Source organism: Miniopterus schreibersii (genome assembly GCF_964146895.1).
Source record: "Miniopterus schreibersii genome assembly, chromosome: 11".
NCBI lineage: Eukaryota > Metazoa > Chordata > Mammalia > Chiroptera > Miniopteridae > Miniopterus > Miniopterus schreibersii.
Window position 1 is genome coordinate 56,124,611 of NC_138111.1, and position 26,407 is coordinate 56,151,017.

Sequence of the window (26,407 nt, forward strand, 5' to 3'; positions counted from 1 at the left end):
CTTTGGTCTAGCTGCTTTTAGAATTTACTTTAAGTTTTACTCACTTAACAATCCTTGAACAGGTTTATGTGATCAAACCTTCAGGTTTTAGTATATGCTATTAGAATATAAACATGGAGGGAATAGAGGAAACTTTTATTCAAGCTGTTTTGAAACATTTAAGTAAATATAATTTTGAAGAGTCATAGATAATAAAGCTATTATATTCATCATTTATTTTTTCATTCAACAAAGACAGGGCATCTGCTCTGGTTCAAAGTCCCTAACTTTTCTTCAAGTAGCTTGTGTTATTGCATGGAAGCCAGTGACAAGGCCAAAGTACGAGATCAATTCTGTAATTACATGTAGGCGTAGAGTACTATGGCGACTATAGGAAATGAGAATTTAGGAGATTCAGAGAAGGCTTTCTGGAGGAATTTTTACTTGAACTGAATTTTGAAAGTAAGTAGGAATTAGTTGGTGAGGATGGAGGATAGGGCATTTGAAGTACAAGAAAAAAGTTAGGCCAAGGAGAGAACAGAGAGATGAAGTTTAATAAGTAAACAAAGGCCAAATAAATAAAAGGCCCTCTTCCCCACCATGTTAAAGACTTTGACCTTTACCCTTAAGGCTGTGGTGATCCATGGGTAAGAGAGCTTAAGTAGAGGAAAGTTAAGATCAGTTTTATATGGCCTATTTGTGACGGTAAGATGCAGAACTCCAAATTATGCAGTGGGGCTTGGGAAAATAGGATGGCTTTGGGATGTACTAGGGTGATCAAGTTAATGTCCAGTTTGATATGCAGTGTGAGGAAAAGATCGACTCAAGGATGCTTCCTAGGTTTATGATTCCCAAGAGAGGAATCACATGAGGATTATCAGATGTGTAAGAGAATAAAATCAGCCTTGGACACGCTTTTGGGTCACCCAGTTGGGTCACACAGTTGGTTCTCTTCAGTGGGCAGTTGACTGCATTGGTCTACGCTATCTCGAGATTAGAACGGATGTTATCAGTGTATTAGGTGACAGCTAAAACAGAGTGAGAATGGATGTGATACCTAAGAGAGAGTTTGTGGAATAAGAATAAAACAGAAGAGAAACTCTGGGAAGCACCACAATATAAGGAAGGTGATCCAATGAAAAATACTGAGAAGGAACAGCCTGATGACAGTGAAGCTCCAGAAGACAAGGGAGAGAATTGGAGAAGAGTCAACTGTCACATGCCACAGGGAATGGAAGAGAGTGACTAGAGACATTAGGATGGTTTACCAGATATGCAAGGATCACTAATTTGTAATGATACTAGTTCATATAATTTTGTGACTTTCTGTAGCAAGATTTAGCAGAATTTGTTGTGTACACATGGTCGGGATGCAAGGGAGTACAAAATATTGGCCATAGAGTGGTTGAAATGATGGAATGTGAAGTTTAGACTGGTTAGGGGTGGTACCCATTCAGGAGAGGACTGAAAGATTGAGAAAAAAATAATTGGTTCAAGGGATAAGGTAAACATACAAGTGTATGTAGGAATAAGAGAAAGAAGGTGGATAGGATAGAAGTACTCTGTGGTTGGAGTAGGATTTTGGAGGCCAAGATTTTAGGGTGCTCACGGAGAATAGGGTTTGGCCATGGATGTAGATGGCCGAAATGGAGATTATGTAGGCGTTAAAGTACAATGAGACTGGGGCTTTGGAAGTATTACTTACCTAGACATTAACCCCAGATGATTGTGATGCCCATGGTGGAGAGCTAGATTGTGAGATTGTTTTCTGTCAGTATATATGAGAGATGAAGATACTTAGATGGCATGACCTCAAAGATATGGAGGTAAATGGTATGGAAATATTTTGGGAGGCCATGGAGCTTGGAAGGATGATTAGCCTTCATAGAAGTTAGTCACTAAAGAGTGAGAGTCTAGTTTCCATTAGATCTAGGAGGTAGGGGGACCATCTAACAGAGAAGCAGAGCATCTAATAAGAACTCATGACCATGGTATCAAGAGTTCAAAAGGGTTGGAGGGAAGACTGTGTAGTAAAGAGGAAGGCAGGTTAGAAAGAGGTTAGATTTGGGTGTAAGTGTGATAGGTTTTCTGAAGCATATGGATCGCTTTGAAGTTCCAAATAGTAGTTCAGATTTCAAGCTTTTGTGAAGCTTCCCGTTGTCAACTTTTACTCACCAAATCGTAGTTTCTGTTATTGTACAGGTATAGTATGGTTTCTGAATTTAAAACTAACCTATATCTCTAGTGAATATGTGTGTTGTCTGTCAGAGAAAGCAGAGACAATGGCTTTCTTTTATTTTATGCACCCCTTTTTGACCTTTGGTCTTCCAAACTACTTCAGCAAATACTTTTTACCACATTTGACATTTCTCATCTATTGTTAGGATGCCTGGAAAGTTGTGTTGAGCATTTTTAGGTCAGTTCTGGGCTCAGAGGTGTGAAAGATGCCTTGATGCTAATGACAGTTGTCATGGATGTGGGAGGTGGGCATACCTGCATTTACCTCTGATTTCCTTCCTGTCGTTTTTAGGACTCTTAGTGTTTCTAACGACAACTCCCACTCATGCATAAGACCCTGTGCTTTTTCACCTACTCAGAGATTTGACTCCAGCATATCTGTCCCCTGAGATTATTCCCTGCATTATATCAATATTGCTGTATATCAATATTGCTGTTATTTATTCCTCCTTTCTTAAAAATAATTACTCTTAAAAAATAATTACTCCTTGACCCCATTCCTTTCTTAAGCCACAACACAATTTCTTTTTCCCCCTTTATGGCAAAACTATCATTATGTGTCCAATTACTTTCCTCCTATTCTTTTTATTATTATTGTTATTATTATTTTAGAGAGAGAAGGAAAAGAGAGAGAGAGAAACATCAATTTGTTGTTCCAATGGATGTTGTTCTACATTCATTGGTTGCCTCTTGTGTGTGCCCTGACCAGAGATGGAATCTGAAACCTTGGTGTATCGGGACGATGCTCTAATCAGCTGAGTTACCCAGCCAGGGCTCCTCCTATTCTTTCTTAAATTGGATTTAATCAGGCTTTCCTCCTTGCCATTCTAAAAGAATTGCTCTCCTCAAAGTCATGATGACTTTTATTTTGCTAACTCTAAAGGTCGTTCTTTTAATCCTCAACTCTTACTTGACCCATCAGCATTTGTTTCCAGCTTTATTGAGATATAATTGACATATAACTTTGTATTAGTTTAACATATGCAGTGTGTTGATTTGATACATTTATAAATTGCAAAATGATTACTGCTGATCACTCTCTGCTTCTTGAAACTCTTGCTTCCCCTGATATCAAAGATGCCACAATTCTTGGTTTTCCTCCTGCTTTTTTTTTTTTTTTAAACTCTTTTACTGGTTCTTTCTTATATCTCTGATCTCTTAACATTGGAATCCTCCTGGGCTCAGTCATATCATTAAGCCCTTAAATACTAGTTTTAAATACTAGTAATTCCCTTATTAGCTCCTATATTTATATTTTAAGCTGGACCTCTTTCCTTGAACTACAGACTTCATATATCCAGATGCCTGCTCAGCATTTCTATTGGGATGACTAATGGAAACCTCAAACAACTCCTGATTTCCTTACTATACCTGCTGCCCCTGTGATTTTCCTCATCTCAGTTAATGGAAACTCTGTCCTTTCCACGACTCGGGCCAAAAACTTGGGTGTCATTCTTGACTTCTCTTTCTCTCATAATCCACATATAAACTAATAGAAAATCCTCTTGGCTGTACCTTCAAAATATATCTAGAATCTGAGTACTTCTCACTCCCCACTGCTCTCACCCTAGTCTAAGCCCCCATTTGCCTATGTCCTTGACGTTGCACTATCCCCTTTATTAGTTATCTGTTACCACCCCCTTCCCAAATTTAGTGGCTTAAGGCAACAATTGTTTATTCTTTTATGATTCTGGGGTTGGCAGTTTGGGTTGAGCTTGGGTGGGGGGGCCGTTCTTTTGCTGGTCTTGCCTGGGCTCACTCATACAGCCATGGGGACTGGTAGGCTTGGAAGCTGGGATGTCTCGCCTCTGCTCCGTGTGGCCCAGTAGCTGTCCCACACTTCTTCCCGTGGTGGTTTAATGGAAGCAAGAGAGCAAGAGGAAGCTGCATGGCCTTTTGAGACCTAGACTGAGAACTCCCACAACTTTAGTTCTCCCTTGTTGATCAAAGCAGATCATGAGGATAGCCCAGATTCAGGGGGGTGGAGAAATAGACTACCTCTTTATGAGGGGAGCAGCAAAGTCACCTTGTACAGAAAGGTGCATGCAGGGACTGCGCGGAATTGGGGGCCATTGTTTTGCAGTCTACCATAGCCTTCTAGCTGGTCTCTTCTGTTCTCTCATTGCTCTCTATGATATTGTCAGCAGAGCAGCAAAGTGATTTAAAAAAAACCTGCAAAACACACAATAAAACTTGGAGTTGGATTTCTTTTCTTTTCTGCCCCAAGCCCTCCAGTGGCTTCCCATTGGCACTCAGAGTTAAAAGGCAGTGGCCTGTGAGGCTCGCTATGACCTGAGCCCCCTTTGGTGCCTCTTTAATTTCATTTCCAGCTCCTCTCTCCCTCACTCCCTAAATCTGCTCAGTTAGCCTCTTCTCTGTTTCTTAGATATATGAGGCCTGCTCTCCCCATGGCTTTTGTACTGCTGTTCTTTCTGCCTAGAATGAGTCCTCTCCTCAGAGACTATGGACTCCTTTACTTCCTCTAAGTCTTTGCTCATGTTTCACCTCTGTGAGCCTTTCCCTGACCTTCCTCTTTAACACTGACACCCCTCTCTAGTACCATCTAACCCCCTTCCCTGCTTTACTTTTGTAGCTAGCACGTATCTTAGAAAATGCTCTATTATCTACTGTTTTGCTTATTTCATCATTCCTCCACTAGGAATGTGGATTGTAGAGGCAGGGATTTTTGTCTGTATCCCCAGTGCTTTGAACAGCATCTGGCACAAGGTAGGCATCTAATAAACATTTGTTGAATGAATGAATGAAAGGTAGACTTTTGGTAGGGAACATTTTCCAGTCCTAGGTATCTCTTCCATGTTTATGGAAAAGACCTTGAAACAGATCCTGGGTTATTATCTGTGGAAATTCCTGACCTCTTTTTGCAGGTACTTTTGTGACCCCCCCCCCCCGCCCCCTTTTATTTAAAGAGGTCTGTTAGCCAAAGTGTTCTTCACATCCAGGCTTTTTATTCTTTGAAAGAACAGTATCACATTCTCCAGTCAGCTGCATAGAACACCTGCTCTTTAGATACTTCATCGCAGCCCCTTCACTTGGAGTTGTACATCATAACATTTTTGCTCAAAGCAAAGATGAAGTAGTTAATATGTGAAAGGAATAGTCTAAGGCAGAAAAATGTCAGACCTTTTTCTTAAACTGTTGGACCTTTCCCCTTTCCCAAAGATCTTATTGAGATCTTCAGGTAAGAGAGATGTTTTTATTAGTCAAAATAAAGTATGTTACGTGCTAATTTACAGCATAAGCTTATTATAAACTCAGTCTGAACTTGAAGCTGTTATAATGAGCATGTGAGGACAGAGCTGACTCCATCTTGAAGCTAATCCACCTGCTTAACTTCTGAGTGAAGGAACCCTGACCTGTGACCTCCTCGCCACCCCCCTGGTGGACTCTGGAATGTGTGCAGAGGCTTCAGGCTAATCACGGAATTTTCATTAATCCTCTGGGGCAAGGTGCCCTCGATGTTACCTCTCTTAGCTCACCCTGGCGCCAGGGCCTCCTGGTATCTGGCCTCTTGGTTCCCCCTGACCACCCACAAATTCCCTTTGTAGAATGTGGGTCCATCTCTAACCCGGGATGATAGAGGGTGCTGAGTGCCCTGCTGTGGCCCAGGACCCCGGTTCTGTACTAAGTTCCCTATTAAACTCATTAGCCGACAAGCTGGACTTGTCTGCTTCCTTCTTTGGCCTCTCAGCTCCTTTGGCATTCGGAGGCCACTTTGCATCCACGGCCTTTTCATGGAACAAGGCGTAACCTTTAAAATTACTGATTACGAATGAAGATGATAACCTTTTAAGTGCCTCAACCTCCAATTTACCTTTGCATTCTGGTTTTGTATTTTGCTTTAGTTGCATAGCATCAAGGAAAACTCCATTCACATAAATTACCAGTTGCTAACAGTAATAATTTTTTTAAACAGTTTACATTGCAATCGTACAACTTCTGGTTGTTTTTTTCCATTTTGTTTTATTTTTAAAAACATCTTGTTGAGGAAAATTTCAAACACACACAAACGTAAGTAGGGAGTATAGTAAGTGAACTTAGTTTCAACAAAACCATCATTTTCAATTTTCTTTTCTCTCTCCTCTAACACATTTTCTTCTTTTAGCTTTTTAAAAAAGTAATTATCTTTAACAATAAGAACTTTTTATTTAAGTTTTTAGGAGTTTTTATTTGAAATCTAATTACTGTGTCATTATTGCAGCTAACAAAATTAACACCAATTCCTTAATGTTATCTTGTAGTCAGTCCGTATTTCAGAATTTCTCACTGTGCCAAGGATGTCTTACTAAAGTTGATTTGTTGGAATCAGAGTCCAAATGAGGTTTCCAAATTGTATTTGGTTATTATGTCTCTCAGGTCATTTATACTATAATAGTCCCTCCACCCCATCTGTTTCTCATGTTATTGATTTGTTGGAGAAACAATCATTTGTCCTTAAAATGTCCCAAATTCTGAACTTGACCTATTTCTCTGCAAGTGGTTTTCTTTACCTTGTCCCTCTACCTCTTGTATTGTCTATAAATTGTAGTTCAATATACAGAGCTCTGTAGCTCCATTTTGAATTTTTTTAGGCAACATATTCTCAGAGGGCTCTGTGTATGTCTTATTCCATCACATTGTGAGGACACAATGTCTGGTTATCTCCTTTTTAGTGACACTAAGATAAATCATTGGGTTCAGGTGGGGTCATCTTTGCCTCTCTAATATGAAGTTCCCATCATTTTTTAACCTAACAGTTTTAGCAACAATTGATGATTCATTCCCAATTCAATTATATTAACAAAATGACATAATATCTTTAAATGTATTTTTAAAGAAATTAATACATTTTGATTTTTTTCTTCACAATCTGTTTACAATATCACTTCACAACAATATTTCCTTCTCTGCTCCCCCAATACTACATTTACACATATACACAGTGCCTTCAGGATGTACTGAGCATTTGACATAACACTTGGAAGGAGACAGGAAATGGAATGGACAGTGAAGGCTTCGGCAGTGGAGAGAGTAAGGATTATCTACTCACCTACTACCTACTAGTTTGCTTGTTTCACCTCCCTCCTTCTGTCTCTTATTTTTGTTTTTAGTTTGTAAGATTTTTGAGCTGTGTAAGATAGTTAGGGTTAATTGGCCACCGAGGACTTAGAGGGATTGGAGAGCGGGGAGGCCTGGGGCAGGTGTTGACAGCAGCATTGGTACTGGGTATGAATTGAATGTAAATCCAGGCTGGAGCTAAGCCTACAAATTTTAACATTTGCCTTGTGTAGTCAAGATTGGCCTCGAATAAAATTGAGAAGTTGATCAAGCTTGTACTCTCTGCTCTTAGGACCCTTTTGTCATGGAGCCTTGCTGACATGGACAAAGGTAAATTGTGCCCCAAGCACTTAGGAGACTCAGGCATTGCTGTAATATTTTAAAAACATGTGAATAATGCCTTTAGTCTTCTATGTATCTGTGTGTGACTGCTTCTTTCTTCCAGTTGTCAGAACCTCTTGGAGTTATCCTTCAGTCTTCTTCTATTCCATGTTTCATCCGTTAGCAGATTTTGTCAAAATGTATGTAAAGTCTGACCTCTGCTCACCATCTCCACTGCTGTTCTCCTCATCTAAGGCAACACAATTTTTCTCCTGGATTATTGCTGTAACCTAACTGATCTCCTTTTATTATTCCATCCTTGCCCTCTGATGGTCTATGCTCCATAGAAGCCAGAATGATCTTTTTTTATAGTGACAGTTATATATGCCATCCCTCGGTCCGAAATCCTCTAGGTCTTCCCCCCTCACTCAGGAACATCCAGAGGCCCACAGGGCCTGCCCCACAGGAGCTTATGAGATCTGGGCCCCTGCTTCACTCTGTTGTCTTTTACGGCCCAACTTGCTCACTTGCACCAGCCACACTCTGTCCGTGTCGTCCCTAAACTTGCCCATTGCTTCCTCCTCGAGGTTGTAGCCCTTGGTGAACCTTCTGCCTGGAATGTTCATTTTTTCCTTCATTTCTCTGGCCAAATTCCATCATATATGACAGGCCTTTCTTTAGTTTTTGACAGATCAAAACATATAATGACCTCCATAAAATTTACTATTTATGACTAAAATTTTTTTTAGGTGTTATGTTATATATGCATTTTGAAAATTAAAATAAACTCTTTGTACTTCTATTTAAGTGATTAAAAATACCTCCCTTCAATAAAGTTTCAAGTACATTAGATGAATAAGTTCTAGAGATGATATAACATAGTGCCTACAGAGGACAACGTGCTCTCATGTTGTTTTCTTACCACATTCAGAGAAAAAACAAACAAAAGCCCACACAGAAACCTTGGAAGGTATTGCAAATGTCTGTCACATTGACTGTGGTGATGGTATCATGAATGTTTTATATGTCCAGACTCATCAAACTGTACACATTCAATATGTGCATTTCTTTGTATATCAGTTATACTTCAATAAATCTGTTTAAAAATACCTACTCTCTAGGCTGAGGCTAACAAACTTGATTAAACTGAGATTAGAGGAAGTTAAACACACTGGAGGAACACTTAATTTTTTTCAGGGGCAGATGGATTAATCTCCTGGCAAACAATTGAGAATCAAAGGTAATTCTGTTAGCTTACTTGTTTGGAACTCTGCAGGACCATTATAGCTTCTAATAACTCAAAGGTGTGACTTTCTCATTAAATAGCTCTTAATAAGTGGTGTAATTGGATCAAGTTAAGCCTTTTTTTATCTGATGTGTGCTGTGGGGAAACTGCCTCTTTAGACAGTGATAAAAGACTATGGTTTCCAATGGGTAAAGAAGATCACTGATTTTTTATTGAGCCAAAAAACTGATCTTATGTTTTTATTTGAAGAGAATAATTCCTATTTAATGTAAAAATAATGAACACCCATTGCAGGGAAAAAATTAAATTTAACAGTTATAAAGAGAAATGTATCCAGAAATAACCTTAACTTTTTTGCATGTTTACTTATTTTTTCCTAATTCTGTGTATGCATGTGTATGTATATACATACATACATGCATACATACATATACATAAACTTGTAGCTTAGTTAATGAATAACTTTACACAAAAGATGCTTCCTTTAAGCCTTTTGTATTTTTATACTTTGAAATGGGAGGCGACTAGAACTTGAAGAATGTATGTGACACTTTAGGGTATAGCCAAGAAGTGCCAAACACTAAGATGAGCTGCTCGGTAGGTAGTACCCTGACTGCCCGCTCACTGCCAGAGACGGGGTTCGTTTGCAACCTACCCCAGACTTTCACCTTTATTGTGCTAGGTTCCCTGTGAACTGAGTATGGTGGGCGAGGCCTGTGTGTGGAGACTGGGGAGACTGTGTGGTCCTGGGAACCATGCTGTTTCTGCCCTCTCTCTGTGGCTTTGCTTCTGAGCTGGCCTGGTTGGCCTTTGAGAACCTTTGTAGCAGGTCGGAGGTGAGCCAGGTTGGGAGCAGTTTCCTTTGGGCAGTTCCATTTGGCTGTTTGAACATTGGATTCATTGGGAGCTGATAGCCTGTGGAGCTGCTGCTGCCGCCGTTCATCCAGTCAGCCATGTACTTCCAACACAGTGTTCAAAAATTCCATTTAACCTGTACATGTGAATACACACATGAACCTGTAATGCTTAGGTATGTATGTATCGGTTATAAACTCTGTGAAATTAAAAAAATTCTCCTGAAGAGCTACATGATTTTCCTTCTCTTTTTTTTTTTTTAAACATGTATATATGTTTTAAACCTCACCCGAGAATATTTTTTCCATTGCTTTTCAGAGAGAGTGGGGGGCGGGTGAGAGAGAGAGAGAGAGAAACATCCATGTGAGTGAGACACATTGATTGGCTGCCTCCCGCTCAAGAGCCAGCTAGGGCTGGAGACTGAGCCTGCAACCAAGGTACATGCCCTTGGCGGGAATTGAACCCAGGACCCTTCAGTCTGCAGGCCGATGCTCCAACTACTGAGCCAAACCCTCCAGGGCCCTCCTCCTCTTTTTTTTTTTTTTTTTTAAATATATCTTTATTGATTTCAGAGAGAGGAAAGGAGAGGGATAGAGAGAGACAAAAACATCAATGATGAGAGTCACCGGTCGGCTGCCTCCTGCATGCCCCCCACTGGGATTGAGCCCGCAACCCGGGCATGTGCTCTGACTGGGAATCGAACCCCGATCGCCTGGATCTTAGGTCAATGCTCAACCGCTGAGCCACGCCCGGCCGGGCCCCCTTTTTTATTTAAATATAATTCTACACACTCTACTGTGCCAACTAGATGTCAGCATTTTATTTCAGGATTCTCTTCTAATTATTGGACGTGCTGCTTGATGTCTCTTTGCTAATGTGAAATGACTTACTAAGGATCTTCTGCCCAGGAAGGTTGTGAAGGTTAACTAATATATGATTATTAAGCACCCTACAAATAAAAAGCCATGAATAATGTTAGCTGTGCAATAGGAAATTAGTATATGTTACTTCTTTGGGTAATTACATGTTTAAAATGCCTTTTACCCCAGTGGGAACAGTACGCAGAGGTGATGCTGCCGATTTTGAAAGGGTTGTACTACATAACAGATTAAGGGCAAAGTCATGACAAATAATAGCTGTCAACTGAAGCATTCATGTAAAACTTAGGATGTATTCATATAACAAAGATCTATTTTCCACCTCCATTATAGTCAGCTGGAAACAGTGAGGAACCAGTCTTTTGAGCTTTTGCATGTGTTCGCTGAGCTTTTTTTTTTTTTTTTATGTACTAAAATGAATAAGTGTAATAAAATCTCACTAATCTGGATTACACTCATTTGGGATTTGGACTTGGCTGAAATTCATCTTTATACTACCTATTCAAAAGTTATTTGTTTGGTTAAAAAAATAAAATTAAAAGCTGGGAGAAAGGGTGTCTGAAAAGAATTGATTATTTTCAAACTAATGTGTGGATAACTGAATTCAGGTTCCTGTATTAATTTGAAAACAAAGTTGTTTAAACATTTATATTTTTTTACTCCTGGTTCTTATTAATATATTCTTGTCTTTGTTTCATGAGTCTCAATTAGTGAGAGAGAGAGATATAGATTATTCTCTATCATTTTCTGCTGTTGATCTGAAAACAAATAACAGTAGAATTCTGTGCCTAACATTTTTTTGAGTCTATTGTGTATTAAGTATGGTGCTAAACACTGTAACTCAAAAAACATTTATTCCGTGCCATGCCCTCAGCTGCTTAGCTCAGGGAGCTCCCCAGCCAGGAGGAGAATGCGGTGGGTTGGTCAGTGAGGAGCCCGCTTGGGGCCTGGGCGAGGCGCTTCCCTGGGGCCTGAGCAGTGCCTCTGCTACAGATGGAAGCGGCCCCCCTGGAATAGTGAGAGCTACATCTTGAAGACTGAGTACAGTCCTCTCAAAGCTGGAAGGGGCGTGAGAAATGGCCCGACCCTAGCCCTTCAGTGTGGCCCCTGTACACCGTATCCTCATATTCTCCTTGCCTGCAGTGTGATGTCAAATTGTAGTTCAAGTCCCATTTTCTCAGGTAGATGCAGGAACTGAGAAAGGACGTGCAGTGGCTTTCTCTTGATCTTCCCGCTTCTGGATATTTCTTTCAGAACATTCCACTGTTATTTCATATTCTGCCTTTATAAGTAAACTCATTCACCTAGAAATATCCCTGTTTCATCGAGCTGTGTTTCGAACTGTCACGTGGTGGGGCTACCTGCCAGTTCATTTGCAGCAGTGTAGCCATCTGTGTCTGTATGGTAGTGTCTGAGCAATCATTTGGGCGAATAATTGCTTTCATCTACTTTAATGAATATTTATTTATTTTAAAAAATGGAAAATGTAAATATGAACGAGTTGACATCAGTGGCAAGAAACATGGATTTACTGAAGATCTGCACTAATGGCCGTGATGAAAGTGGGCGATCTTTAACCTTTGTTGGCTGCTCGCTGGATGTAAACTAAATGGTCAATGGTGAAATAAAAGTATAAAATAAAACAACATCTGCAGAAGTGGAAGATGTATTGCTGGTGATGGTGCCACAAGGATTAGGATTAGGTTTAGATTGCTAATTTTTGTGTTTTGTGCCCAGCAGGGAGCACCCCTTTAATATGTAACTTTTGAACATTAGACTTGATTACACGTTTTTAGCATTACAGTCTATACAAAGATACAGAACTATTTGCACATGCTGATGAACTGCTTTGGGAACCTGATTTAACACTGTGTATCCAAACCCTGGTGTGTGTGTGTGTGTATGTGTGTGTGTGTGTGTGTGTGTGTGTGTGTGTGTATACATATTTATTTATTTATTTATTTATTTATTTATTTTTCAAGATTTGCTTGATTCTCTGGAAGCAGCAAAATATAATAGAAAACACAAGGTTTTGGATTCAGACTAATAATAGCTAACATCTAAAACGTGTTATGTGCCTGGTTCTGAGTGAAGTGCTTTAATGGGTTATCTTACAAAAACTCCGTGTCAACCATACTTTACAGGGGAGTGGCCAAGAATGTGAGCTTTGGAGACTGACTGACTGCATGGTTCACATCCATGCTCTGCTTCTTACATAATTAGGCAGTTAGTTTTGACCTCTTTTTGCCTCACTTGTTTTTTCATATAAAAATGAAGCTAATAATAGTGCTCATGTCAGGGGTTGTATTGAATATCGGGTGAGAGAATACAGATAAAGAGCTTGACAGTGTCTGCTATGCTCATGGTAAAATTTTCAATAAATCCTGGCTATTAATACCACTGTACAACCTCAGGCAAGTTACTTTCTGTCTGGGCTCCTTTTTTCTCATGTGGGAAATGGAGTTAATAATATTTACCTCAGACAATTGTGACAATCCAATGGGATTTATTACTTGAAGTACTGTGTGGAGTGCTTGGCATATGGGAGCTGTTTCATCCAACATGGTTTTCTTTTATTTGTTTACTTTTTAAAATTTATTGATTGATTTTAGAGAGGAAGGGGATAGAGAGAAACATTGATTTGTTCCACTTATTTATGCATTCATTCATTGGTTGATTCTTTTCTGTGCCCTGACTGGGGGTCAAACCTGCAACCTTGGCATATTGGGGCGACACTCTAACCAACTGAGCTACCTGGCCAGGGCTCAACATGGAATTGTAAATAACTATTTTTCGTGAAAAATAAGGAATGAGGTTCATTGGTCAGTTTGTGGCAATTAAGAAAAATGTTGCCATTTAACTTGCTGCAATAAGTCTTCATAATTTTTTTTAAGAATAAGAGTTTTTACTCTGGTGTAAAATTTCCCAGGAGTCTAATTGGGAAAACTTTAGTAATGGTTATGTTTCTCCTTGAAAGTGGAGGAAGTTTTAAAAATGTCTAAAGTTAATTGAATCTATCTAGTTAAATTACATTGACCTCTATTCAATATTATGTTTTCCATAAATAATTGGTTAAATGGCTAACAAAGTAATTAATCTTGTATCATTTCTAAAATTTTCCCAGTTTGTTCCTGCTCTGTTTAACATACCTGTTAGTGATGGATTTCTACACTTGCAGTGTCGTGGGTTTCAGAAACTCATTTCCTCTATTTCTATATGTTAGTATTTGAATAAAGATTTTCATGTTTTGGTAACTCCAAAGTATAGAAATACATGTTCCTGTGGAAAAAAATTAGAAAATAGGAATAAGCAAAAATAAAAATCGCTTGTAATTTATACATTCCCAGGTTTTTCTGTGTATATACAGTGGTGGGCAAAAGTAGGTTTACAGTTGTGAGGATGTGAAACACAGTTTATTCTTGTTATTATTTATTGTATTATTTCCCTTCTGAGCAAATGTAAACCTACTTTTGTGCACCCCTGTATGTACCCAGACAACCTGGATTTAAGTTCCAACTTACTAAATGATCTTGGGAAAGTTATCTAACTTTTCTGTGCCTCAGTTTCTTCATTTATAAAATTAGTACATATCTCAAAGGATTATTGTGAGGGTTAAATGAGTTAATACAGGTAAAATGCTTAGACTATTGACTTGCCCCTACTAAGAACCACATACATGGGGTTTAAAAATGAAAAAAACCCCAAAACAGAAATTTAATTCTTGCTGTTCTGGAGGCTGGAAGTCTGAGATCAGGGCACCAGCATGGTTAGATTAAGGCCCTCTCCTGGTTCATAGCCAGAGCCTTCTCTCTGTGTCCCATATGATGGAGGGGCTAAACAATTTTATTATGGAAATTTTCAAACATATATAAAAATAGAATAGTGTTACGAACTTTATAATGTACCCATCTATTATCAACATTTAGATAGTTTTTAAAAAAAATATATCTTTGTTGATTTCAGAGAGAAGAAAAAAGAGGGGGAGAGAGAGAGAGAAACATCAATGATGAGAGAGTCATTGATTGGCTGCCTCTTGCACGTCCCCAACTGGGGATCGAGCCCGCAACCTGGGCATGTGCCCTGACTGGGAATCGAACCCCGATCGCCTGGATCCTAGGTCGACGCTCAACCGCTGAGCCACGCCTTGCCAGGCGACATTTAGATAATCTTGTTTGTTTTATTATTGCTGTTTTTCCTCTCTTCTGGAGGTGACTGGAGTATTTTATAGAAAATCTCAAATGTCACATCATTACCCTATAAATACTTCAGTTTGTACCATGTTAATATTTGCTAAGAAGTAAATTATTTTAGAGAACTAATGCACAAAATTTGAGTCATTTTTGAGGGGAAGCAATATAAGTAAAATACCTATAAGATACGTCTGTGGTATTTTACTAGATTTTAATTAGCTGAATGATATTTGAAGTAAGATTATGAATATGGAACGTTTAGTTATTCAGATTAGACATTTATTGGTTCGTAAGATCTTTAAATTGGGCATCAGTTTTATTACAAATATATTGTAAAGATTATTTTGTACCAACAATATAAAATATTTATTCAAAAAATATACTGAGGAATTTGAGTATTCTTTTGGTGGAGCAAAATATTTAAAAATTATAATATTGGAAAGAAGCCATCTCATAAAGGAGCTAATTTGCAGACTTTTTTTGAAGACTTAGATTGGATACTGTAAAAATTCCGGAGATAAGTAAGTCTTTAAATTTTTTTAGAAAGCTATTTTTCATCTCTATTCCCTTATAGATTTATATATTTATATTATGTGTAAATATATGATGTTATATAAGAGATTATTTAAGAACAATTAGAGAAAGTATTGTAACAAACCAGGCATTATTCAAGTTGGTGGTTTTGTTTCTTACTTTAATGCCTGATTTTTCTGGACAGCAATCAGATCTAACTTGGAATTTCCTGCCTTTGATCTTATTTTAGACAACCATTTCAAAATCTCTGAGTGAAGTAGCACGTGGTATAACTGAGAGGGAACTCAACTGTAAAGGCAGGAATTTGATTGCAGTTTGATGTACTTCAGTAAACTGCAACCGGTGAGATCATCAGAATTCATACTCACCTAAATTTTCTCAGCACTTTGATTACAGATTTTAAGATTCCTGGGATGTGATGCAGTAATTTGAACTGTGCTGGTCATGCCTCCTGTTATTGATGGTCCAGGGAAACACTGGATTCTGGGAAGTCAGGAAACCTCTCTTCTCACCTGAGCTGCAGGATGATTTACCTTTTTGGCAAGTTGCTTAACCTCTCTGACATTCAATTTCTTCATTTCATCAGTGGAGAAAAGTACGGAAGGGAGATGATCTCAGGTCCACTGTATTATTCTGGAAGTACTAGCTACTGCAACAAAGACACCCCAAAATTCAATTGGTCAAACAAAGTAGAAGTTTCTTTCTTTTGCATGTAATAGTTGGAGCTCCAGGTATGCAGTTTTGCTCTAAGCTGCCATTTAGAGATCCAGGTTCTTTCCATCTTGTTTATTCAACAATGTCCTAGAGCAGCGATTTTCAACCTTTTTCATCTCATGGCACACATAAGCTAATTACTAAAATTCTGTGACATACCCCAAAAATATATATTTTTTGCTGATTTGACAAAAAAAGGTATAATTTTAATTCATTCATATCAGACAGCTATTGCTCTTGGCTGTTGTCATTTTTTTTATTTGACAATTTAAGGGAAAAGAGGTCAGTGTATTGCATGTTTTGAAAATCACTAGAGGAACTGTCTTCATGCACATGATTGAATCTGAGTTGTTGCCAAGACCTGATTTTGGTTGGGAAGAGGGGAGAGGAAGCAGCCTGCAGCCTGGAAGTGGCATATCGTGTCTGCTTAAAGGTAAAGGCCACTGGAGAGAACTTGATTACACACGTGGTCCTGCCTAACCAGGCTTGAGGCTAGGAAATGTGATGAAGCCGATCAGGCTACAGTTTTATTAAGATCGAAGAGAGAGAGCACAGACATTGAAGTTAGTGGTCTCTGCCACATCTCGGCAGTTCCTGCTTTCTCTCATTATAAAATATTGATCAAGTAGCTCTGCCACCCCACTTAGTTGCCCTCTGCCTTGGCTTGATTTTGAAATTACTGCTAACATAGAAGTATTTTCTACTCTCAGCCTAATTTAACAATGACTTAGTGATCTCTTTGAGAATGTAATGATTAGGAATTACTATTTTCTTAAACTTGCTCATTAGCGTTGAAAACTTTCCATTGCGATTTCCCCATGATCTTCCCATTTCTCTGAGTCATAGAGTTAGGGGGCCTCTAATTGTCTCAGTCTGTTAATTTGAGAATACAGCTGACAGTTGGATTTTGAAGCTTTGAAGCAAGAGCTCAGGCTAAGCTCAAGTTTCTAAGAGGTGTCAGGATTTAATACAGGGCGATGGAATGGAACAACCTGCCGGATCCTGGAGAGGATGTATAGAAATACGTAGGCCCCTAGAACTGGTAGCTGAGAAATGAGCAGGTGGGAGAATACGGAAGATAGAAATATAAATATTGGACAGCAGAGCAAGGTGGGTGGTTGAAAAACATATACAGTTATTTTTTCTTTTTTTAAAGGGCAGGATAAAGCAACTAGAAGTGTCTGGAACGTATGCCTGAGCCACAGCCTTGATAAACTTATAAAATCAGCTCAAACTTATTGATGGTGCCCATCAGCTTTTCTATAAACCATTTAAAAAAAGTAGTAAAAAGGGAAAAATTGTCAAAATATGTGTTTAAAATCCTTAGGCTTATGGTTTGATAGCTTAATTTGTGGAAGAAACTAAATAAATGCGTAACTAATAATTGGAATAGTTGATAAAGTGTTAGAAAGAAAAAAAATCCTAGATTTTGGTCTCAAACATAGGGTCCCATTTAATGTGATGAAGTATGTATTTTTATCAGTCTGCTGATGACATTGCTCATATATATACTAGCTTCACCAATGTGCTCTGTATAGCCCTGACTTTCCCTACATTGCTGCTCTGAGCCCTCCTATATAGAAATTTGGTAGTTCAGAGTGCTCAATAGACAACTCAACCCCTCCACACACACCCCACCCCGGCCAACCACCTTGCATAATTTCTCTGCTGGCTTCCCATAGCACTTGTGAATATTACTAGATAGATTTTTCTCGTGTTTCAGATTGTGCCCTTCATTTGAAGTTTGACACTAAATACTTTTGTGTGATACATGGTTGTATATTGTCGCATCCTAGAGAAACTAAAGTTGAAAACCTAAAGTGCTTTATCTCTCTGCTCTTTTATTACTTCCAGAGTGAATTGATAGTTTTATTTTCTTGGAAGTGTTCTTATGGGACTGAAACACCTTGATAGATAAGATAATTGCATAAATTAAACAGATGCTTTGATTCATGTGGAACTTAAGATCTTATTAAAAATTCTCTTTCTGATTTAGATTTAGATCAAAAAGAGACATAATGACAGGTTGCAGATAAATCTTTTAAAATTAAACTCTCTTTTTTTGTATCATGGTTTATGGAGAATATGACTGGTTTCCTTTTAGTAAAGAATGCCATGGTAAGAAGAAATTTTTTTTAAAAATGTATAAAGTGCTCAAGGGAAGTTGAGATTCAAATGAAGTAGGACACACTGCACTGCCAATGCTGAAGCAAGCATATGTACTCTTCTTTTTGAAATTCCCTCAGAGAATATGGTGCTTTACTACCTTAAAAGGCCAAATGGTTGTGATTAACCTTGAAATATAAGTCTCTGCAGATGAAAAACACAGTTTGTAGCCCAAGGATAGCACATCAAGGATGATATCAACTCGTATTCCTGCTCGGATAGTGGTTTTGAGATTGGTTAATGACCATTTGTTAGGAAAGTTAAAGTTACTATAGATTTAAAAATGGATTCATTCTCTAAAGTGTCACATCGAAATAAGGGCTGTCTTTTGTAAGCTGAGGTATTTGCCATCTATACTTAGGTAATTTTGATAAAAACAATATTCTTTTACACCATCGGCCCCCCCTTCTAGAGAGAATCATTTTTCTGGATGGTTTGGCCTCTTCACTGCCATAATAATCTATTAATTAGCCTAACCAGCTGCTCATCTGGTCCCCAGAGCATTTTGGAATTCCCCCATTCTCAGTCTGGATCAGAGAGAATAACCCCACATTTCTTTTCTTTAACTCTATCACTGTTGACAGTGGGTAAGTCTATTCTGTGGTACGCTGATAACCATCTATTTCTCTGGATACTGTGGAGCCTACTTTCTATTGAGTCAGATTAGATCATCAGAAAACTCTGCACTTGGACCCCATGAGCTGAGGCTCTTTTGCTGAATTACATGTTATATTATACTCATGGCTTTATCCAGGGATTGTTTAAAAAAGATGTAACATAAAATTCCCTATTGCTTATGTAATTAAGAATATTGCTTTGTACCTATCACTCTGTATTCCATATATAAAGCCTAATATGAGGAATTTCTCTCAGAGTTTAGGGGAAAGGGAAATTTGTTTTCTTTGATAAAGGGTAATTATCCAACTTTTAGATAGTAAAAGATATATGATTTACCCTATTTATGTATTTACCTGAACCTGGAGGCACAGGGGCAAATTTGAATGTCAGTTGTCACAATTGCATCAACAAATTTTATAAATTAATTTAAACAGTAGTCATTATGTACACCAGGAGTCAGTAAACGATGGCCCTTCTATTCTTGTAAATAAAGTTTTACTGGAGCACAGCCATGGTCTATGGCTGCTTTCCTGCTACAATAGCAGACTTCAGCAGTTGCTGTTTGACCCTTTACTGAAAAATACTAACAATCCTAATGTAAGTGGTCACTCGGTGGCATGGGTCAGACCAAATGCAGTAGCACTGAAAGAATGAAAAAAGCGAGGTGGTTACTAACATGTGACTACTTGGGAATGTCTTAACAGAGAAGATGAGCTGCGAAAGGCATTTCATCTTTAAATATGGGAACATAGAAGGGCATGTGTGGGAGAGAGCAGCGTAAGTAAAATCTCTTAGGAATGAGCAGATTTTGAGGGATATTTTGAAAATGGTTTTAGCCAGATTAGAATTAGCCAGTAGTGAAAATGCAGTTGTATAGGTGAGATGGATGCTGGAGGGCTTAAAAACTAGCAGTGTATGGGATGAACTCAAGCAAGACTAAGCAGTTACTGAAATAAGACTAGCATAAGGTACTCAGATGATGGGTATAGAAATGGAGAGGGAAAGTAGGCTCCGAGAAGCTGGAAAGAGTGAAGTCGACTTTGGGACTGCCTGCATTTAGAGAATGGTGGGAGGGAGATTGTGAGAGGAGAACTGGGAAGAGATGAACTGAAGTGTGAACAGTTCTTCTGAGAGAAAATATGTTTTGATTTGACGTGTCCAATTTCTGGTGTTTTAGAGCCTTAGAAGAGAAAGTAGGGAAGTGTTTGGAGATACGGACGAGACAAAGGCTCTGGGAGAGTTTACATAGGGGAAGAAGCACAAGGTCAGGGTCTTGGGGGTGCTTTGGGGAAGGAAGATGGAGCTCTGGAAGCAGAGAGGACAGGAACAGGAATCAGTAGAGCAGCGTTTCACAAGGTGTGTCCCGGGAAAGGCTGCTTGTATCCACTGTTAACAGGAATTTCAAGGAAGAAAAAAAAAGATGCCATGATCAGATAAGTTTGAGGAACTCTGGGTTAAGCAACCTCTCAGATTCTTTAATAATATGCACTGTTATTCAGGTCTTTCTCTCCAATTATAAATTCATATATTCAATTTCCTATCTGACATCTCTACTTGGACATCTGTTAGGCCTTGAAAACTTACCTGTTCCAAGTGGAATTCCTGGTCTTCCCCCCCAAAACTTGTTTCCTGTCTCAGTTGATGGCAACTGCATATTTTCCTTTTGTAAAGAATGCTGTGGTAAGTAATATGTACATTGTTTTGTTTAATGTGTGAAATGCTCAAAAGAAATGAGACTAAAAGTAAAGTTGTTCGGAGTCATCCTTGACCCTTCCTTTCTCCTGTACGGTCCCCTGATCCTTTAGCAACCAGGTTGGCTCTACTGTCATAGGTACCTGGAATTGGACCACCCTCACCTTGTGATTGGATTAACATCTTACCCCTTTTTGTGTGTGCAGTGGTTTCCTGTTTCACTGAGGATAACCGAAGCAGTCCTTCCAGTAGCCCTCAAGACCCTTTATGATCTGGCTTCTCATTGGCTGTCTGGTTTACCTTTGGCTCTCTGGGTTACCTTTGGTTCTCTGATTTAACATTGGCTCTCCGGTTTACCTTTGGTTCTCTGATTTAACATTGGCTCTCTGGTTTACCTTTGGCTCTCTGGTTTACCATAGGCTCTCTGGTTTACCTTTGGCTCTCTGGTTTAGCATAGGCTCTCTGGTTTACCATTGGCTGTCTGGTTTACCTTTCGCTCTGATTTATCATTGGCTCTCTGGTTTACCATTGGCTGTCTGGTTTACCTTTGGCTCTGTGGTTTACCTTTGGCTCTCTGGTTTACCATAGGCTCTCTGGTTTACCATTGGCTCTCTGGTTTACCTTTGGCTCTCTGATTTATCATTGGCTCTCTGGTTTACCATTGGCTGCCTGGTTTACCTTTAACTCTCTGGTTTACCGTTGGCTCTCTGGTTTACCTTTGGCTCTTTGGTTTACCATTGGCTGTCTGGTTTACCTTTGGCTCTCTGGTTTACCGTAGGCTCTCTGGTTTACCATTGGCTCTCTGGTTTACCTTTGGCTCTCTGGTTTACCATTGGCTCTCTGGTTTACTTTTGACTCTCTGGTTTACCTTTGGCTCTCTGGTTTACCTTTGGCTCTCTGATGTACCATTGGCTGTCTGGTTTACCGTTGGCTCTCTGATTTTCCATTCTCTTCCTCCTCCATTCTGGCCCTGATTCATCTCTGCTCTTTGTGGAATAGGTATTAAGCGTTTTATTAGTTTAGCGCATTTGTACTCACTGTCTTCTGTGCCTGTGACACTTCCTACAAATATGTGTATGGCTAACAACTCGCAAATGCCACCCTCTCTAGAAAAGACCAACCCTGACAGCCATATTTAAAATAGTGTGTCTTCCCCTCATTTCTCATTCCCTTTACTCTACCTTACTACCTTTTGTTCCCCATACACTTAACACCTTTTAACATGTTATATTTTATTTATTATTATTATTTTTATTTACTGTCTACCCCTTCCTGCTAGACTGTAAGCTCTGTGAGTATAGGAATTTTGTCTATTTTGTCCATCGAGGTAGCCTAAGCTTCTAGAACAGTTTCTGACACACATAGGCACCTAATAAGTGTTTGTTAAGTAAATGAATGAATATCCAAGATGGCAATATATGCCCCTACAAAATCCTTTCTTCTCCCATGGAGATCTCTTTATTGTGAGTTTCCCAGGGACACACTTTGGGAAATTCTGTTATGATATCTTATGGAATTCAAAAGGGAAGCATATTTCAAGAAAGGTGAGATTAGTACAACTGGGAAATTGAGATTTTGACCTGCTTAAGATAAAGAGTAGACTTAGATAGGGATCATCATTTGCAGTCTTACAAGTTTCAGTGCTGTGAAAATATCTAATTCAAGGGAGTAAAATTGGACCTAGATGTTGAAGAAGAAAACTAGGGTACATTATTCATTCAGAGAGGTTAGCTTTGGAAGAAAGGGAGGAAAGTAGTTAGAAAGAGCAAGTTCCACACAAGGTACCTTCAACTTTGAGATAAGGAGAGCTTGGTTTCACAGCCTGTTATTTTTGTAAGTAACGTAGAGTACTGTAATGACATGAATTTTTTGAAAGTTATATTGTAATAAATAGGTGACCTAAAGTATCCATTTTGCAGAGTGTAATTTGGTGGGTTCAGTGCTATATGGGAATTGGATGAATTGGGATCCTTAGGAAGTCCTTTTACTAGCTCTGTGCCTCCGATTTATCACCTGCTTTCCTTCATCCTTTTGTATACTTTTTAAATTTTATTTTTGAGACTCCAGTAGGAATGAGAGGTATGGTGTAAATATTAAAAGTTGGTGCTAATTGCTTTCTGGTTCCTCTTTTATGAGACAAGCAATGTTTTGATGTGTGAGTTTCTAGGTTATTTCTCTATTACCTGAAAACAGCTCACCTAGGCTGTACACTTGTCACTGGCAGTTGGATAGTGTTTAAATGAAAGCTTTTTTCCAAAGCAAAGCATAGTTTAAACAATTTTGTGAAAGTTTGATTATTTCTCCCTTAGAAGTTTTGATCAATAAAAAATTAATTTCTATTTCAAGCATGCCATTGAACTTTTAAAAATCATGTTATTTAGGCTTGCACGTTTGGATTTTTTGAGGAGGGGTTCTATAGTATGAATTCATCTATTTCTGAATTAGCTCTAATGGGAAAAACAAGGCGTTTTGGGCATTTTAGTTTATTAGCCATGGCATCTAAGGACTGAAGTGGTTAACAGTGAAGTGTGTGGCAGGGATTACTCTGAAGAGCCCTGTGCTTTATTTCCATTGTTGACTTTGGAATGAATTACTTTCACTTTATTTGAGGAATAATTGGTTTGAACTCCTTTTCCGGACTAACAAATATTCTTTTGTTTTGGTTACAGAATCTGCATACATACATGTAAGAGAAGCAAAATGTCAGATGATATCAGGAAAAGGTTTGAATTTCCAAATTCTCTTATTCAATCACAGGTAATTTTATTTATTTACTTACTTACTTACTTGTGCTTCATGGTAACCAGTGAAGCTTTTTGGAAGTTTGCTGATTGAACTTTATATTTTTAACATTGAATATTTTATTCTACATAGAGAGATATCATTTTGTTAAACAACTTTTATATTAGTTAATTTGAAAATTTATATTTGACAAGTAAGTAAATATTTGAATGGACTAATCTCAGCTTCTATTTGTGTCATACTTTCCTCCATAGAAATAATAAAACCTTGATTAACCTCTTGAATATGTATTTTTTTATTTATAATTAATTATTGGGAACTGAAATAAATGGTTATACATCTATAGATATATACATTTACAGAGTATGATAGATTAATATCTTAAAAGGCATATTCAACCTCTATCCAACTATTAAGAATAAATGATTTTGGCCAGTGTGGCTCTGCTGGTTGGGCATCGTCCTGTGCACCAAAAGGTTGCCTTTTCCATTCCCGGTCAGGACACATGCCCTGGGTTCGGGCTTGGTCCCTGGTAGGGGGCGTGTAGGAAGCAGCCAATCTATGTTTTACTCTTGCATCTATGTTTCTCGCTCTCTCCCACTCTCTTCCTCTTTAAAAATCTATAAAAAATCTTAAAAATAATTGAAAAAAAGAATAATAGGTTTTTATAATAATGATATTTAATAAATAAAATATCCTAGATTAAAAAAAACTTCTGTCTATATACTAATTCAGGCAGGAGATTATAATTTATTTTAGAGAGCTTTTCAATTATTAGGGGTAAAACAAAGATGGCTTTCTGGTTAGTGTTTAGCTAACTAGAAGCATTGTGGTTAATCAAGGTACCATAAACGCTTACTGTCTTTTCTCATGAGAGTAAAGCTAAGGGAACAGCAGATGCCTGTCTGAAGACTTAACCACATACAGTGTCTTGGATACTTTCAACAGTTAACTTTGGAGATGCCTGCTGTGGGAATTGACTTAGCTGGGTAGTGGGGAACCCTTCCATGAGGAGAAGAACACTCCTTATGCAAGATTCCCTTCTGCCTGACTGGGTTGGCCTCATATCCTGCACAGCACAGGTCCTTACCATGGAGAAGATGAAGGCTTGGAGAACACTGTCCACAATTTTTTTTTTCTGTGCCTGGAGTCCCTTCATTAGCAAACATAATCAAGTAGTGCCTACGTGTGTTACTGTTAAACTAAGTGAAAAGTGTACGTGTACTGTAGGATCTCTAAAGTATTCTGTTATGGAAAACTAAAGTAACAATGAGGCTGATATATGCTTGGATTTTGTATTTCAGATCAATTTAAGCTATGTTCTCTGATACTAACATCTGTGAGACTGGGTTGCATCTGGTAATTGATGGCAATAGTCATTATACAGTTAGTATTGTCTGTGCATTTGTGAACTTGGCCATTTTCTAAATGAGTCTGAAAGAGCTTTTTCTTAATATAAAATAAAAATTCTAAATCATATGAAGCATTGTATAACATATATTAATTGGCAGCCTTTTTTTTTTTCCTTCTTTCTTACCAGTACATAAAATAATGATGTATCCTGTAGTTGATAGCTAGCCAGTTACATTCAGTGAAACATGGTATATTTTGTAAACAGAAACCAAAACTATTCACTGGTCCTCAATTCTTATTACTATCCCTTTAACTAGGAGGTAAAATACAGTTAATTGACCTAAACTTAATATTCATGGAAATGAATGACTTGTTATTGCAGACTGAGACCATCAAGCATTGAGGTCTTTAATCATTTTTAATTCGTGAAATACAAAAAGAGATGAAGGACTGGGTACTGTGTTTTTATTTGAGCTTCTCTGGAAACTATGCAAGACTGACAGGTATTCACAGCTGTATCATACATTGGTCCCAAGTGCAGGATCAACAGTTGTTGTAGTTGCCAAGTATTTCCAACCCCCACACACAAGAGCTGTCATTGTTGCTGGCCTAGGTTCTAAGACAGCAGGGCTGGGTAGTGCTGAAGAGCTACGAGAATGAGGTTGTGGTGGTAGGAGGTAATGATATTTATGTATTTATTAGCCTGAAAGCCTGTTAAAGGGCTAAAACCAATGAGAAAATAATAAAGAAATTAACTCATGGAGCCTAGAGGGGGAGGATGGGCGTGGTCAGGGGAGACCTATTGGTTCAGGTCTGTGTGGGCGATGGTCAGAGATGGGGATGTGTTTTTTCCACCTTCATTAAGGGCATGATGGAGTTCACTTAGATGCAAAGATGATTTTAAAAGCTGTGGAGTTTCTTATTTGTCTTACGGTTTCATGGATTAGGCAATCTCAAGGTATCTTATAATATTAAGTGACAGCAATTTGAACTGAAAATCAGCAATTTTCTTAACATCTATGAACTTAGTTTGATTATTGGGTTAACAATCAGGATAAAAATGCATACTTGGAGGGTTGTTATGAAGAGAAGAAATTAAGTGTGTGTACTGGCTAATTCAGTGCCTTCTACATAGCATATACTCAGTGAATTGGAATTTTATTACCAGTGAACTGTCTGGCATACTCATACTCGTATCAACTAATATTGATATTAGTTACCTTCAAATGCACTATTTGGAGAAAACTTCTAGGGAAATATGTTCATTAATTTTTTTTATTTTTTTTTAGGCTGTGGGTCATCTTATTGCTGCAGTCCTAAAAGAAAGTGGTTTTTCAGAAAAGATTCATCAATCCACAAACCAGGTCTGTGTTTAAGTTTGTGTTTTACGTTCAGATATTGCTACGAGCTGGACCACATAAGCACTTCTTTTGTTTCTCTCACAGCTCAGATCACTGTAGAAATGATATGGAACTGAGATGTTTATTGCCTTTTTTTGTTTGTTTGCCATGTTTTTCTTACAAATATTTAAAAATTTAAAAATTTGTGACAACGGACTCCAGGAATAAGATGTGGACAGGGTGAGGGGAGTATTACTATGATTATTAATGAAAAATAACATGGGCGGACTGAGGGTAGGCATGCTTTAGAGAAGGTTGGTAGGGTTACCTCTGAGGGAATGTTTTTTAAAAATATATATATAATTTTTTTATTGATTTCAGAGGAAGGGAGAGGGGGAGAGAGAGATAGAAACATCAATGATGAGAGTCATCATTGACTGGCTGCCTCCTGCACACCCCCGACTGGGGATCAAGCCCGCAACCCGG

At 38.3% G+C, this 26,407-nt stretch overlaps 1 protein-coding gene across 3 annotated transcripts in view; it reads left to right on the forward strand.

Annotated features, from left to right (window-relative positions):
• Nucleotides 1–26,407, forward strand: part of FOCAD (focadhesin) — a 256,525-nt gene that overhangs the window by 4,280 nt on the left and 225,838 nt on the right. For all 3 annotated transcript variants that reach the window (XM_081150464.1, XM_081150465.1, XM_081150466.1), the window contains exons 2-3: nucleotides 23,156–23,243; nucleotides 25,871–25,945. In XM_081150464.1, coding sequence (XP_081006590.1) covers nucleotides 23,187–23,243; nucleotides 25,871–25,945 — 132 coding nt within the window. In that variant the 5' untranslated portion in view covers nucleotides 23,156–23,186. The remainder of the gene's footprint in view (nucleotides 1–23,155; nucleotides 23,244–25,870; nucleotides 25,946–26,407) is intronic.